Source organism: Carcharhinus amblyrhynchos, chromosome 1 (assembly GCF_965287045.1).
Source record: "Carcharhinus amblyrhynchos chromosome 1, sCarAmb.v2.hapA, whole genome shotgun sequence".
In the NCBI taxonomy this organism is placed as follows: domain Eukaryota; kingdom Metazoa; phylum Chordata; class Chondrichthyes; order Carcharhiniformes; family Carcharhinidae; genus Carcharhinus; species Carcharhinus amblyrhynchos.
Genome location: NC_137324.1, coordinates 85230164 through 85247632, shown reverse-complemented (window position 1 = coordinate 85247632; position 17469 = coordinate 85230164). Strand labels below are relative to the sequence as shown.

General features: G+C 40.7%; 1 protein-coding gene across 3 annotated transcripts in view; it reads right to left on the bottom strand.

Annotated features, from left to right (window-relative positions):
* Positions 1 to 17469, bottom strand: part of atp8a1 (ATPase phospholipid transporting 8A1) — a 362709-nt gene that overhangs the window by 290713 nt on the left and 54527 nt on the right. For all 3 annotated transcript variants that reach the window (XM_080188142.1, XM_080188135.1, XM_080188148.1), the window contains exons 2-3: positions 8266 to 8380; positions 841 to 940 (exon numbers count right to left, since the gene is read on the bottom strand). In XM_080188142.1, coding sequence (XP_080044268.1) covers positions 841 to 940; positions 8266 to 8380 — 215 coding nt within the window. The remainder of the gene's footprint in view (positions 1 to 840; positions 941 to 8265; positions 8381 to 17469) is intronic.

The window sequence follows — 17469 nt, the reverse complement described above, 5'->3', positions numbered from 1 at the left end:
TTACATTCATGCTCATTGAAATCCATCTACCTTTCTTTTGTCTGTTTACTTAATTTATCCACATCATTTTGAATGCTGTAAATCTGTCACATACTGTTCCTATTTCATATCATGAATTGTACATTATGAAACATAAACAGCATAAAACCAAGAGAAGTGAAGCCAAGATTCCACCAGATACTTCATGTGCTCAATATTGTCACGTTCTATTTTGTTAAATTGGTTTTCAATCCTGTTAGCTAATTTTCCATTAAATCCAAGAATTTGCAGATTCATCATATATTTATTCTAGATGTTTATTATGTATACCTGAATCTGCAGTTTTGTTCTCCACTTGGGAAATATTCTTTATTTTTATTAAGTCATCATCTAGCAATTTAAGTGCCGAAGCACTCGACCCTTAATCAAGTTCAAATTATATGACTATCGACTGTTCTAAATGAATTTGTGCAGCCAACTTATTAGAAGTTGTATGGGGGGGAAAAAAAAACAAACCTCTTCAGGAAGACAAAACAATTGTGCAATTCAAACTTAAATCCAATGATCATACCACAAAAATCAGGAAAATATATTCTCTTCTAACATACCATTTAGGAGCAGAGCAGAGCAGGCCATTTGGCCCTTCGAGCCTCCCCCCACTATTCAACAAGATCATGGATGATCTGATTGTGGCATCACCTTCACATCCCCATCTCTCCAATAATCTTCTGGATGACAGGGAGAAGGGCTAAGAAGTTTTTGTTTATAACATTCTAGATAAAGATACTTTTCATTAATATCTAAAATGAGAAAATATATTTAAAAATTATAAATGAACAATATGCATTTAAACAAGCTTACCTGAAGAAGAGCTATGAAAAGGAAAAAAGAATTGGCTGCTCTCCTGAACTGCGAATATAGGAATCTTGGTAAGAATGTGAGTGGATTGTATTTGGCAGTGCTAAACAAAGACAAAAAAAAAATTCATCGATTTTAGGCCAATTAGAATGTTCTAATTAGAATGAATTTAGATCAGGTATATGTGTGGGGGAATGTCTCCACTTTCATAAGCTTCACTTGTGTACAGATGCAAGTGACCACACTGAGCAGCAAATAATTATTTGTCAGACTGAGTATATAAGTATATGAGCTCTTACCAAGAGTTGGAATATAAGAGGATGAACAAACGATATATTGCAGTGAGCAGGAACTTAGTTCTTGAACTGCTCCACTAGCCATTTCACTCAGACAATAATGGTCAGACTTTAGCTCATAATCAGTTAAGAGTCACAAAATACTGTGCTAATCCAAGCAATTTTAATAATTGATTAACTACACCTGCTGTTTGGAACATTTCTTCACAATTCATTGTGAAGTATATACCTGAACAAAAATTAAGTTCAAATCGTATTGTCACCTGTGTTGATAAAATAATTTAAGCAGAAAGTTGTTAGTGTAAACAGATGGCTACTGCTATGCAATTAATACAGCTGAAAAGTGGGCAATATTGTAACACACAAATTTTTACGTTAAGCTTTATGCCAGGAGGCAGGTATCCATTTGGATAAACTTTGAAGTTAAACAAGAGTGATCCTAGATTTAATATCACATCATCCACAGTCAAACAGATTAGCTGCATTGTAGCACTTTTATTTTTCAAATAATCTGCACAGTCGGTCACACTTTGCTGGTTCTGAGGAAAATGCATGCAATGTCATTTTTTTTATTGTTTATGGCATAATTCTGATCAGCAACATAGGTAGGTTTCCACTCCCACACTGTTTAAAATCCCAACAAGTGCATAATTCCACCAGTTCATTTCACGCCAGGGTAAATCCATCCTTGACTTTCACAATAAAAGACCCAAGTAGATGAAAACCAACCAACCTAATGACAGACCCGAGGAGATGCTGAATGGGAATTGCAGCACCATATTAATTTAAATGAAGTTTTCTGCATTTACAACAATCCTTCACACATAGTTGGAGCCATATCTCAGTACACAATTCAGGTGGATGAAAACTTAGCTGAAACTCAATTAATGTTTTAGCAGCTTACAGTGTAGAAAGTTATCAGGAGCACCTGATACCAGAACATAAAACAATACAGCACAAGAACAGGCCCTTCGGCCCACTGATGCAACTATCATACAATGTCACATGACTAAGAGACATCTGGTGAGAAGTAGTAAAACCTTATGTGTAGAGTACTGCATATAGATCTGTAAATAAACAAGAAGAGTAATAATCTTTGAAAGTATTCTTAGTGTCACAGGAAAACCGGATAGAAATCTGAACCCAAGGCAAAACATGGTGACAGATGGTTGTTTCTGTTCATTGTTCACATCCACCATCCAAAACATGAAGAAAGCAGACAGAGCATAAAGACCCAGAAAAACTCGAGGAGATTGCAGACCTACGAATCTTTGGGAAAAGTATAGGAAAAGACTGAAAACTCAGCTGGGAAAGGAACATCCTACGTGCTGTAATCCGACAGACACCCAAAGTCTAGACAGCACTGAGTACAGATCACAACCTACAAACAAAAGTACTGAAGCAACAAAATATCCAGAGCTTAGGGTAAGCATGGAGTAGATATTACCAATCCCAGAACCAGAACTGAAGGTTTGCAACAGGTTCAACACTGGGACAACTGGAATGAATAGTTTCCAGTTCTAGAACAGAACAAAGAAGAAAAGTGAATAAAGAAAATTACAGAATAGGACCAGGCCCTTTGGCCTCCCAAGCCTGCACTGACCATGCTGTCCAACTGAACGAAAACCCCCTACCCTTCTAGGGACCACATCCCTTTATTCCCATTCCATTCATGTATTTATCAAGATGCCCCTTCAAACTCACTACTGCATCTGCTTCCACTAACTTCCCCAACAGCAAGTTCCAGGCAACTACCACTCTCTGTGCTTCACACATCTCCTTTAAACCTTGCCCCTCACACTTTAAACCTATGCCCCCTCGTAATTGACTCTTCCAGCCTGGGAAAAAGCTTCTGACTATCCACTCTGTCCATGCCCCTCATAATCTTGTAGATTCTATCAGGTCACCCCTGAACCTCCATCATTCCAGTGAGAACAAACCAAGTTTCTCCAAACTCTCCTCATAGCTAATGCCCTCCATACCAGGCAACATCCTGGTAAATATTTTCTATACCCTCTCCAAAGTCTTCTAATAGTGTGGCGACCAGAATTGTACGCTGTATTCCAAGTGCAGCCTAACTAAGGTTCTATAAAGCTGCAACATGACTTGCCAATTTTTAAACCCAACGCCCCAGCCACTGAAAGCAAGCATGCCATTTGCCTTCTTGACTACCTTCTCCACCTGCGTTGCCACTTTCAGTGACCTGTGTACCTTTACACACAGACCCCTCTGCCTATCAATACACTTGAGGGTTCTGCCATTTACTGTATATTTCCCATCTTCATTAGACCTTCCAAAATGCATTACTTCACAGGTTCAGGTTTGCATAAAAGAAACAGAAGTTTCAGGTCAGTAATGTATGCAGTAGAAGCCATAGCAGATGGTATTGCAAGACAGGCACCAATGAATCTTTGACCTCATGTCAATAAGAACATAAGAAATAGGTGCAGGAGTAGGCCATCTAGCCCTTTGAGCCTGCTCCGCCATTCAATAAGATCATGGCTGATCTGAAGTGGATGAGTTCCACTTTCCCGCTTTCTCCCCATAACCCTTAATTCCCTTGTCTGTCAAAAACCTATCTACCCGTGACTTAAATATGTTTAGCGAGGTAGCCTCCACCACTTCAACGGGCAGAGAATTCCAGAGACTCACCACCCTTTGAGTGAAGAAGTTCCTCCTCTACTCAGATCTAAACTGCGCCCCCCTTATCTTGAGGCTGTGCCCTCTAGTCCTGCTATCCATTCCAAGTGGGGAGAATCTCTCTACCTCTACCCTATCCATCCCTTTCATTATCTTATATGTCTCCATAAGATCCCCCTTTCATCCTTCTAAACTCCAATGAGTACAGACCCAGTCTATTTAGTCTCTCTTCATAGTCCAACCCCCTCATCTCCGGTATCAGCCTAGTGAACCTCCTCTGCACTCCCTCCAAGGCCAAAATATCCTTGCGCAAGTGCGGCGACCAGAACTGCACACAGTACTCCAGCTGCAGCCTCACCAGTACTCTGTACAGTTGCAGCAAGACCTCCCTGCTTTTATATTCTATCTCCCTCGCTATAAAGGCCAGCATTCCATTCGCCTTCTTGATCACCTGCTGCACCTGCAGACTGGGTTTTTGCGACACATGCACAAGGACCCCCAGGTCCCTCTGCACCGTAGCATGCTGCAGCTTTTCGCCCTTTAAATAGTAATCCCTCCTACTATTATTTCTGCCAAAGTGGATAACCTCACACTTGCTAACATTATACACCATCTGCCAGGTCCTCGGCCACTCGCTCAGCCTATCCAGATTCCTCTGCAGACTTTCCACACCCTCCATGCAATTTGCTTTTCCACTCATCTTTGTGTCATCAGCAAATTTCGTCACCCTACACTCAGCCCCCTCCTCCAGATCATCTATATAAATGGTAAATAGCTGAGGCCCCAGCACCGATCCCTGCGGCACTCCATTAGTCACCAACCGCCAATCAGAATAGCACCCATTGATACCAACTCTCTGCTTCCTATTAGACAAGAAGTCCACCAGGCATTCGATTTGTACTTGTGTCTGAAAAAAAATTGATCATTGAGCAAGTGAAACTTAAGAGGAAGCATGAAGTAAGCAAATCTATGCATTCATTTCATAAATGACCTGTAAAGATTCATGAGGAATTGCAACTATGAGATCCTCAGATGAATTAATATGCAATCATATCGTGGTTTGGATCCCATCAGATCCTTTGCAAAGGAGGGGAGATTTAACTCACAGAAGCAGTATGAATAGTATAACAGACTGAGCTTAGAACGGAAAACAAAGTTATTGTTCATGGGGAAAATGAGAGAAAAATAAATGAAACCCTCCAATATGTCGGACAAAAAAGAAAAAGCACAGTAAAACAAAAGCCTGTGAAATCGGGAATAAGTGGGCTGATTGCCATCTTGAGATGTTCTTGGTGTGGTGAGAGAAGTAAAGTGGGAAGAATGTCCAAATGGGGAGTCGAGTGCCACAACTTTGGAAATTCAGACTTTTTAAAATAATCTGCAGATCAACATTGCTATAGTTCACAGGACGAAAGAGATAACAACGAAACTAAATTCCAAGAAGCAAAAGAGCCATAGAAAAACAAATAACTTCCTGAGGACAAGTTAATAAGACAGAAAATAATTCTTGGGGCATTAAATCAGAAGTTGATGGTCAACCCACAGAATTCAAGCTAGATACTGATGCAGGCGTTTTCATATTATCTGATGAAGTGAAATGGCTTAAAAATATTACATTACAGCCATCCTGCATCCAGTTGCAAGGTTCAGAATGAAATATGCTGAATGTAATAGGCCAACACTTAGCAAAATTAAGATCCAAGGCTAAAGAAATCATGGAATGCTGGAATGTAATTAAGAACTGACAAACATCATTACTGAGCAGAAAAGCATGCTTGCAGCTGAGGCTCAATGGCAAATTGATGAAATCGCTGATGAGTGGTCCAGTAGCTTATTCAAGAATGAATTCCATCTCCATTGCACTTGGAATATAGTGTTCAATTCTGGTTGCCACACTATCACAAGAATGTGGAGGGTTTAGGAAGGTTGCAGAAAAGATTTACCAGAATGTTGCTTGGTATGGAGGGTATTAGCTATGAGGAGAGATTGGAGAAACTTGGTTTGTTCTCACTGGAACAATGGAGGTTGAGGGGCAACCTTATAGAAGTCTACAAGATTATGACAGGCATAGGCAGAGTGGATAGTCAGAAGTTTTTCCCAGGGTGGAACAGTCAATTACTAGGGGGCACAGGTTTAAGGTGTGAGGGGCAGGGTTTAAAGGAGATGTGCAGGACAGATTTTAGGGTGGTTGGTGCCCGGAACTCAGTGCCAGGGGAGGTAGTGGAAGCAGATACGGTAATGACTTTTATGAGGCAGCTTGACAAATACATGAATAGGATGGGAATAGAGGGATATGGTCCCCAGAAGGTTAGGGGGTTTTAGTTAAGTCAGACAGCATAATTGGTGCAGGCTTGGAGGTCTGTAGCGCCTGTTCCTGTGCTGTAATTTTCTTTGTTTTTTATTTTCAGGCTTAGGAAAGCTAAACACAGAATACCATGTAAGGCTAAAGGGAGGATGCAAAGCCCACACCTTTCTTCACAGTGAGGAACGTCCCTCAGCAACTCCTCAACAAAATCAAGAATAAGACTGAACACATTACAAGGGATCATTCTCTAACCATACTGAGAGCTGTGTTCTGGAATAGTGACAGAACCAAAGCCTAATTGTTCAGTTAGAACCTGAATGGACTTGAATCAATTCAGTAAGCGTGAGATCCATCCAATGGCATCAGTGGAAGAAGTCTTGTCCAATTAGCAAAAAGCAGCATCCAATTTTGTGAAGAGGATAACCGCACGTTTTGGCATTTGCCTTGGACAAAGAACTTCGATTGCTAATTACTATTATCACTCCATTTGGTTCTTATTATTTCACAGGTTATCATTCAGAATTGCTTCAGCACCCAAGATATACCAAAGAACAATGTCTCAGACCCTGGAAGGAATAATATGCCATAAGGACAATATTCTGGTACACTGCTTATCAAAGACCTCGGAAGGCGGGCACACAACGGCCCCAAAAAGAGGGCAATGATTAAAGACCCCAGAAAGAGGGCAACGAAAGCTAATAAATGACTAAATGAAGAGCAATGAGAGGATTGCAGAACGGAAACAATGCAACACTTCTTCGGAGACAGACTGCATCAACAGTGAAGCTAAAAGAGTGATTTGTGATCGTGGTTTGCTACTTCAGATGATTTGACGTGGTGATGGTGGAGCTGTAGAGTGGAAGATTAAAACAAGAACACCTAATAATGATGTAACTAATGCAATGTTACATGATTAACAGGCTGTGATCTGGTGGGAAGAAAAATACAATTCTGTGTTGAGTCTGGAGATGAATGTAGATCTTAAATAAAGAATGGTTTTTGTGAATAACAGTCTATTTCTGTTTGCATGGGTTTCTTCTGGGTGCTCCAGTTTCCTCCCAGTGTCCGAAAAGGACATGCTGATTAGGTGCACTGGCCACGCTAAATTCTCCCTCAGTGTACCTGAACTGAGTGTGTGGCACTGGAGTATACCTGCGCTGGAGTGTGGCAACTAGAGGATTTTCACAGTAACTTCATTGCAGTGTTAATGCAAGCCTACTTGTGACACTAATAAAAATAAATAAGGAAGTCTATATAAAGTCTGTTTGTATGAGACAGTTAGCAATACCCTCATCCCATGAAAGAACCAAGCAAAGCAAAACAAAAAAAAAGTAGCCGGGGGGAGGCTGAAAAAAAAAACTCATCTGTTGCACAGAGAACCTAGTGACAGAAGCATCAGTAATTAGACTTAAGATGACTGGCAAATGACCCAGAGGCAACATAATTTTTTTAAACACAGCAAGTTGTTGCAATCGGGAATACACTGCCTGAAAAATTTTTGGAAGCCAACTCAGTGGTAACATGCAATAGCAAATTGGATAAACACTTGGAGGGGAAAAAAATTACCAGTTATGGACAAAGGGAATGGAATAGGACTATTTTGGATAGGTTTACCAACGATTGGCCAAATGGCTTCTTTCTGCATTGTGTAATTCCATAAAGATTATTTTATACATTTTTTTTCACTTCATTTAAGGTTCCCTGTTCCATCTTTAACTATCTTAGTTAATCAACTAAGTTGATTAGTTACTGAAGTCTTTGGCATCTCTGTTGAAGTTCTCTGGCCCAGAAATACGGAGTTAGTGTTTATGCCACTTTCCTGGAGCTTTCCCACAATGTCATGGCAGGCAAGTGGGAAAATTCATACAGAAATTCATAGTTCTTAATATTGTGCCTCGCTATGAGAAATAAAATGCATCAAATTTGCATCCAATTCTATACATAGGCTATTAATGGGCATGTTTTTCTAGTGTGAAATATGTTAGTACCTTTGATTAATTGCATACTATTGTTTACCATTTATTAAACAACATTAGGAGTTAACAGTGAACATGAAAATCTTTACGTGGATAATGGAATAATGCAATTAACATGCCACATTAATACTTCACATGACATATGTAAAAAGGACCATAAAACAAAAAGATCGCACATTTTCAATGGAAAGCTAATTAAAACTAGTCCTACCTGACACGATTGCTACAAAATTTTATGAGTTGAGGTCGGTTAATAAATATTGTTCTCATATCCTCTTGATCAGCCAATGAGGTTTTTTCTGAGGCATCCTCAGTTTTCTCATAACCTATAAAAGATCAAATCACATAAACGATAACGAAGGAGGAAAGAGAGGCACATGGACAATATGATCCTAATTGAAACAAAGGGGAGTGTTGTGGGGGTGGGGGGGTGAGGTCATGTCATGACGGGCTTTGGTGGGGCAGGGGTGGTGCATCAGATCAGGATGTAGGGAGTGGGTCAGGCCTTGGAGAGTTTGTGGGGTGGGAGGTTGTTCAGGCCTTAAAGAACTTAAAGATTATTTATTAGTGTCACAAGTAGGTTTACTGCAATGAAGTTACTGTGGAAAAAATACCCTAGGTCCACAATCCGGAGCTTGTAGACTGAAGGAAAATGTAGCACGGCCAATGAACCTCACCAGCACATCTTTCAGATTGTGGGAGGAAACCAGAGGTCCCAAGGAAACCAACGCAGGCACAGTGAGAATGTGCAGACTCTGCAGACAGACAGTGACCCAAGCCAGGTCTCTAGCCCTGTGAGGCAGCAGTGCTAACCACTGTGCTACCCCAAAGAGTTGTGGGGAAAGGCCAGATCAGGCCTCGAGAAGTCAAGCCAAGTGTTAGGAAAGTTGGCGGACCATGGGGGTCAGGTCAGACCTCAGATGCGTGGAGGGATCAGACTGGGCCTTGAGGATGGATTGGATTTGGGCTTTGGGATGTAAGATTATGGAGGGGGGCCGGGGGGGGGGGGGGGTGTGTGTGTGTGTGTGTGTGTGTGTGTGTGTGTGTGTGTGTGTGTGTGTGGGGGGGGGAAGAGAGTGATAAAGGAAAGGTCTGGTAAGGAAAAGTCCTGTTAAGCAGGGTGGGATTTCCGCATGTCAGTGTGGAATAATATAACACCTATCCAGAAGCAGTTTTAATTCTTTTAAACTTTCTCTGGGTAACTGTTGATGCCACACAGTCAGAACCAGCCAAAGCTTGCAATTTAAAATCGTAATTTCTGCATGGATTCCAGTGCAGGGCAATGGGGATGCGTTCCCCACAGCATCTTTGGGGTCCCATCCCACCCATTATGACGCTCTGCAGCTCACAAGTATCAGCCAATATTTCCAAACATGATTGGGTAAAACCACATTTTAAGCACAGACATTTTCAGAATGTTCAAAACGTATACAGCAAATCTGTTTTCTTTTAAAACCTTTTCCACATTTCAGCTGAGTCAAGTGCAGATCCCTATTTCTCGTGAACAAATAGAATACTTTAATTTCAGGTACAGATGAGGCAGTAAAAAGCCAATATGTTATTTGAAAACAAGATGACACAAAAACAGAATTTGGACTCGTATATGGTTAGGAGTTCAATAAAAAGCATTTCCCTTCAGGACAATGGATATGCGGAACAGATTCCCAGGCAAAGTAACTAATTCAGAGTCAATCAGTTCTCAAGGAGAAGGTGGACCATTTGAGAAAGGGACATAAGGGAAGTAGGGTGAGAAGTTATGAGTCCCTAAAGGACGAGATCAACAGTTAATATAAAAAGAATTCTCTGATGGAACAATCCTCCATGGACTCCAAATGGATTAGGCTCTCGGGTTGAACGGCCTTCCTTGCTCTGGATTTGTTACAATCCCAGTTGATATTACTACTGAAGTCAGATCACAGGGTGGAACCAGGCCAGATAGACCTTAACCTTTATTTTTTGTTTCAAAACATGGAGAGCATGACAGAGTACACTGATATTTCTTTGTTTAAAGTTTAAACATTTATTAAACAAGAAAAGATTAACTATATTACGCTACTTTTTCATCTACTACTATATCTGTATATATACTACACTTAAGAATCTGTATAAGTTACAAAATCTGTCCTGCGCTCACAGCCAAGTATGCAGCCTAGTATATCAATTGGTGTTTGATGCCAGACACACCACACTCTGAAACCAAATGACAGATGCCACTCCAAGCAGATCTCTTATCAACTTCTTCCAGATGCTTGTCACACTATAACTCTGCCTTTCATACAAAGATTTCCAACCTCAACACTCAAAGAACTTGCCTTGGAACCTTCTCCCACACAACTTTTTCTTTTCGGCACCTTCCACAAGGGTCCACCATCAGAGTTTTGATGTCTCCTTCTGATGTTCCTCTCCACTGAATCACCATGTGCATTCAAGCATCATCTTCCACTCACACACTCAGATATTCAGCAGTACCAACAGAGCGCCACTGCTTCATAGGCCTAGTCTGCTTTCAGCCTTGCTTCCTGCAGCTTTTTCACATTAAACTTAGGAGTCTTCCTCTGTTTGTCACTCTTAACTTCGCTGAATACAATCTGTTTTGGATTCTAGTTCTTATTCCTGGACTTAACTGTCTTACTTTAGGACCTGTTCTTTCCCAGTAGACTGCTGACAACTTGATATCTCTCTTTGGAGTCAGAACTCACAACATACACTGTCACTTCAACTCTACAGCAACTTGGACGTATTTTCTTCAGCAATCTACTAGTCTGTCCAGTTTTTTAGAGAGGCACTTAAAACTCTGCCATTCACCTTGGAGCATAATCACCAACTGAACTGAAAAATGCTCTTCTGTCTGTTTCCCTCTCTAGATCCCTGTTGCTGGGCAACACCACCATTTTTTCCTACCTTATGTCTGGTTCACGCAATTTCAAAAATCAAATCCTATTACCCCAAGAACCAGCAATAAAAAGGGTCATTTGGGAACACAAGAGGGACCATTCTGCCAACAAGAATAAAACTCTGCTACAACAACCAGTCAACCCAGGCAATGGGAAAGAGTGGATTTGTCTTCACCTGTAAAGAGTTGTTTCCACAGAAACTTAGCCATGACCTTGTCAGAAACACAGAAGCTTCCAACTTCCAATCATCCAAAGAACCATATGAGAGATCCCATCCAGGCCTGCAATATTTGATCTTAAAGGATTAGGCTCAAACACATGATTTCCTTCATGTATTTATGTTAATAATCCAAACGTATGTTCCATATGCGGAATCCATCTTTACATTAGTGTACGACTATGTGCATGAGGCCTTTCTCATTACATTTACAATTTTGTACATTGTTTGAGTGTTATCTTTTCTTCTGATTTAAGCTTCCCCAAAGGCCTTCTTGCGGTCTATTACTAAAAGTCGCAACATTCCAAAGGTTCAAAACGCTTCCTGTAAACACACACTTTGTTGCAGATAATGGGGAGAGTTATTCCATCTGTATTTTGTTCTGGCATCAGTAAACCCTTGAATGATAAATTAATTTTCAATCGTTCTAGTTAGCCTCATTTCTGATCATAGCCCTGATCCCCATAACAACCTCCAGTTCTGACAATTTATTTCTAATGTTTTTAGTTTTAATACGCACTCTCAAGCAAAGGTTAATTCAGTTCACTGACGTTGTCCGTCTGTGTAAAAGCTTAAAGTGCACTGTAATTAGCGAACATTAAAGTTCCATGCTATTACTGATACCATAGATTTATTTTAGAACGATAGTCCCAATTAAGGCAATATAAACTCAATAAAATCTAAAGTGAATTTTGTTTCACCATGTTTGCGCCATGAGCAGTTGATTTGCTTTAAAAGGGTTACAAATATGCAGGATACCAAGGCTCAAAAACCAAAACAGAAATTAGCCCCTGAAACACATTGAAGGTAGAAAACCCTCAACTAATATATAATTCCACACTTCACAATAGCTAATTTTGTAGGTTAATAGAATGACCCTGCCAATTCCTCGGACAAGCTAGACTTGAACTGCATTGCAATGCAATGCGTTTAACATTCTCCATATCTTACGGCACATTTAAAATGTAGCCAAGGCTCCCATTTTTCACTTTATAGTGACCCTGATTAGATTGTGGAATGATTTTGTTACATGTAAAATCTATCTTCTAAAAAAAAATTGAACAGATATCTCACTGCATTACAGAACCAATCAGAACTTTATTTCGGTGGCAAATGACCCAGCTTTAATTTTATACAATTCCTTGCAGCCAGATTAGGAGCTCCACTGATATTTGACCTGAATTTATCTATCTCTTAGGAGGAACTTTAACTAATTCCTCCTTAGAACATAGAACATGACAGCACAGTACAGGCCCTTCAGCCCTCAATCTTGCGCCGACCAGTGGAACCAATCTAATGACCCTCTAACCAAACTATTCCAATGTTATCCATATGACTATCCACTGACCATTTGAACGCCCTTAAAGTTGGCGAGTCCACAACTGCTGCAGGCAGGGCATTCCATGCCCTTACTGCCCTGAGTAAAGAACCTACCTCTGACATCCGTCCTATAATTACCACCCCTTAATTTAAAGTTATGTCCCCTCGTGTTAGCCATCACCATCCGAGGAAAAAGGCTCACACTATCCACCCTATCTAACCCTCTGATCATCTTGTATGCCTCAATTAGGTCACCTCTTAACCTTCTTCTCTCTAACGAAAACAACCTCAAGTCCCTCAGCCTTTCCTCATAAGACCTTCCCACCATACCAGGCAATATCCTGGTAAACCTCCTCTGCACCCTTTCCAATGCCTCCACATCCTTATAATGTGGCGACCAGAACTGTATGCAATACTCCAACTGTGGCCGCACCAGAGTTTTGTACACAGAGTTTTAGTTCCACAAAGTATTGATAGATTTTGTTCATTTTGAGCAATGCTCTTTAACTGTTAATTAACACATGCAAATCTGAGGTCCCATCAAAATCATAATAAACATAAATTAATTACTATTCTTTTTATTTTTATTCTTTCACATAACGTGCACATCGCTGGCATTTATTGCCTATCCCTATTTGCCTTTGAGAAAGTGGTGGGCAGCTGTCTTCTTGTACTGTTGCAATCCATGCAGTGTAGGAACACATAATGCATTTGGGAGGGTGTTCCAGGATTTTGATGGTGTGTGGCTTGGAGGGGAAACATGCAAGTGGTGGTGTTCCCTTGTGCAAGAGGGACTTAGAGTAACTTGGGGACTAAAAGACGAACAGGTCAGAGTGAATAAAGTATAGAAAAGTCACAAAGTGCCTGGAATATAGTTTACAAAGGTATTGTTTGCATTGAGATACATATAACCACTGTTACAGAATTTAGACATGTATTTTTAAATATTCTGTATTAAACGCATAGACCTTGGTCAATAGCACAATGCTGTAAGGCATGACGGTACACAATCAAGTAAAATGAACGACATTCCTCAGAACAATGCAGCTAGTGAAGGGAAAAGCAACTCTTATCAGTGTGGCCTCCAGACAATCCCAGAATCTCAGACAGATCAAATAAATAGGTCACAAATTACACCATTTAAGATGGTCTAGGAAGGGTTAGGAGTCTGTGAGAAAGACTCGAAGTCCATGAACTCACGTAGTCCTATGTGGTCCAAGGGTAAATGTTATTGGCCAAGGTAAATAATCCATACTAATATGATTTGCTCATACCCAGCTGAGATGGGCAAGGGCTAGGCAATTGGCTTTTGAAAATTGTATAATTGTAGTACTGAGGGTGAAGTAATTTCAGAGCAATTTCGAACTGCACCAAATCTCTCTCCTTTCTACGTTAACCAGGCCTGGAAAATAGAGTTACATTTTTAACCAGCATACTTATCTCCGTGACTCTATTCGTCAGCTGAGCCGTAATCAAGAAGGGAAATCCCTCACATGAAAGTCCGCTTAATACATAGTCTCTGAAAAAGCTCCAACACCATGCAGCTACTGCCCTTGCCACTGAAGGTGGTAGAGGTTGAGAGTTTGAAAGACACTGTCAAATATACCTTGGTGAGTTGCTGTGGTACATCTTGTAGATGGTACACACTGCTGCCACTGAGTGACATTGGTGAGGGAGTAAATGCTGCAAGTAGTGGAAAGGATATCATGTGGGCTACTTAAACCAGTATGGTGTTGACTTTGAGTGTTGTTGGAGCTGCACTCATCCAAGCAAGTGGAGAGTATTCCATTACGCTGCTGATTTGTACCTTGTAGATGGTGGACAGGCTGTGGGGAACCTGGATGCGAGCTACTTTAAACAGAATTCCAGCCTCTGACCATGTTTGTAACCACCATATTTATATGGCTGGTCTAGTTCAGCTTCTGGTCAGTGGCAACCCCAGCATATTGATAGCAGGGAATTTGGTGATAATATGCCATTGAATGTCAAGGGGAGATGGTTGAATTCTCTTTTGCTGGAGATAGTTTTGGCCTGGCACTTGTGTTGAATGAATGTTACCTGTCACTTATCAGCCCAAACCTCATTATCTGTGGAGTCATGAAATGGTGCTGGACATTGTGCAACTATCAGCAAACATCTCCACTTTTGATCTTATGATGTGGAGACAATTGCGGAAGTAGCTTGAACTGAAGACACTACCTTGAGAACACCCACAGTACGTCCTGGGACTTAGGTGATCGACCTCCAGCAACTATATTCTCTGTGCTAGGTATGACCAATGAGCTTTTCCCTCCCTGGTTCCCACTGACTACAGTTTTGCTGGGTTTCTTAATGCTACACTCAGTCAAATACAGCCCTGGCAATCATTCTCACCATACCTTCCCAGGTTAGCTGTTTTATCCTTGACTGAACTAAGGCTGTAATGAGGTCAGGAGCTCTGTGGTCCTGGCAGATCCCATACTAAGTAAGCACTGCTTGACAGTGTGGTCAATGGCACCTCCCATCACTTTGCTGGTAATTGAGAGTCAGCTGATGGGGAGATAATTTGTTAGGTTGGAATTGTCCTGCTTTTTGCGGACATGACGTAGCTGGGGAGATTTTAACATTTTGTTGGGTAGATGCCAGTGTTGTAGCTCTATTGTGCCAATGCTGCAAGCTTCATTTCCTGTTTGAAAGGCCAGCCTTTTCAGAATGTTTTAGCAGTTATGGTTTGAAGCCCTGATGCAAAGTAATGTGCAGTTCATTAGTTATCAAGAAACAATTGCGCAAGAGAAAGTCAATCAGCCCATTGATTCTGTGCCTTCATTCCCCAAATAATATTTGGATTATTCTACATGGATCTTAACTCTAATTTAAAACTGATGCTTTTTGCACCCAAACCACCCTCAAAGAATACTTCAGAGCCAGATTCTGTTCTTCTAGCCTACTATTCAACCCTTGTTGTTGCTTCATTTCTCACTATAGTCCATGAAACATTTGATAATTCTGCTAACACTTATATTCACAGCCTTCAATAAGTTCCAACATACTTGTCTGCCTTTTTTGATTGAATTAGAATTCACTAAGAGTTTGTTCCGCTACACTATAGGTATGTAATAAATTCTAATTTCCTTGAGGCTGGTTTGATGAGTATCCTCCAATTTTAAACTCCCAGCTAGAGTTAAGTAGCCTGCATCCAACTACAATTCGTAGCATTTTAATCGTGTATGTGAAAGAACAAAATTCATTATTTACAAATTATAATAATTTCCATATTGCCTTTTTTAATTATGAACCTATAATGAGGCCAAAATATTGACATTTCAAAATGTAAGAACCAAAGCAGCTGCATTCTTCATCTTCCTTGCCCTTTCTGTCTTGATTAATGTGTTAAAGCAGCTCCTTTTTGGGGAACTCTCTGCTGGAAGACGCTCGCATGGAGGGCAGAAGAAATGTTTCAAAGACACACTCAAAGCTTGACATTGACATGGCCACCTGGGAAACGCTGGCACAAAACCGCCCTATCCGGCGCAGCCTCATCCACAAAGGCTGTCAAGCTCATGAAGCAAGGTGTTTTGCTGAAGCACAACTTAAGCGTGAGCTGCGCAAGTCCAGAGCCACCGGCGCAACAACTACAGTGTCTACACAAGTCTGTCCAATATGTGCTAGGACATTCCGTGCCCGAATTGGCCTGATCAGTCATCTTTGGACACACCGCAACCAGCCTCAAAATGACTAATGGTGTCGAGGTCCTCATCGATGACAACGGACGAACAACAACGTGTTAAGTAGGTGTAAATATGCAATCTGGGATGCAAGTCTTCAAGTAAAATCCGAGTTGTGTCAGAAAATGTGGGTGGTTTTAACTGATATATATTTGTACATGTGGGTATTAAAAATAAGGCATAGTTTTAAATTTAATTTTGTGGTAATGTATTTGAAAGGGTTAATGATTTTAGTTTGCTTCAGGTACCTGTATGGTAATGAGGGTTTACAACATGAAAGCAAACTAGGAAAGTAAACAAAGGAAAACTAGATTGTTGTTTAGCTTCCAGGAGCGATGCTAGTATAGAAGAAAACTTGAGAGTTAGTGTTAAGCTGTAACCAGGAGAAGCTGGATAGGACAAGGGAGCAGATTTCCCAAAAGAACATCCAGAAACTAGGGAGTTGGGATAAAAAAGTATGTCTCAGGAAGACACAGGTATGCTCCAGATGGGAACAAAGAACAAAAAGTTGAACAAGGTCCTTTTCAGGATAATTTAAGGAAAGAAAGACAAAGTATCTGAGCTGAAGAGATGACTGCAAGAACCAGATTGAAAATCAGCTGGGTGAGAAGGCAGACATCCTAGGTAAGTCAAAAGTTTGGTGAGTAGTAGTGTCCAATGGCAGGGCACCTTAGAGGTTGTGTGGAAACTTGACAATCCAAGGCAGAGGAATACCAAAAAGAGAGTGATTAAAATCCTGGAAGTGGATTCTAGTTGTAGGCATCTGAGAGGTTGGGAGAAAATTCCAAGGCATGTTTTTACCAAGAATGGAGTTTGGAAACATTTGCATGGCAGTCAGAATTCCAGTGAGACTAGTTGGTTCACGGTGCAACAAGCATTTGGAAGAGATTTAGTGAGAAATGCACAGAAGTTATATTGGGTAGCATCTGCCACTTGGTTCCAGAGTGTGGTATGCCTGATCATACTTGGCCTATTGGTTTACATGGAGTGTGTACTTACTAGAGCGTCAGATCTATTTTGCAAGTTCTTATAAATTTGTGTACATCTGTAAATATGTGGTGGATTGAAGTGCATTATAGCTAGTCCTTTCGTGTTTAATAAAGGTTTTATTCTTTGGTTAAAAGTTAATTGGCAATCCTGCAACTCTGTTTATCATGTCACTTAGCAACAAAAAAAATGATCTATCTAGCCAGAGAAAAGACTGTCCAGTAGTAACAGCTGGATCATAGAAGTTGACTAGTGCACTGCGCTGAGAATTAATTAATGTGGGGGTCACAGCA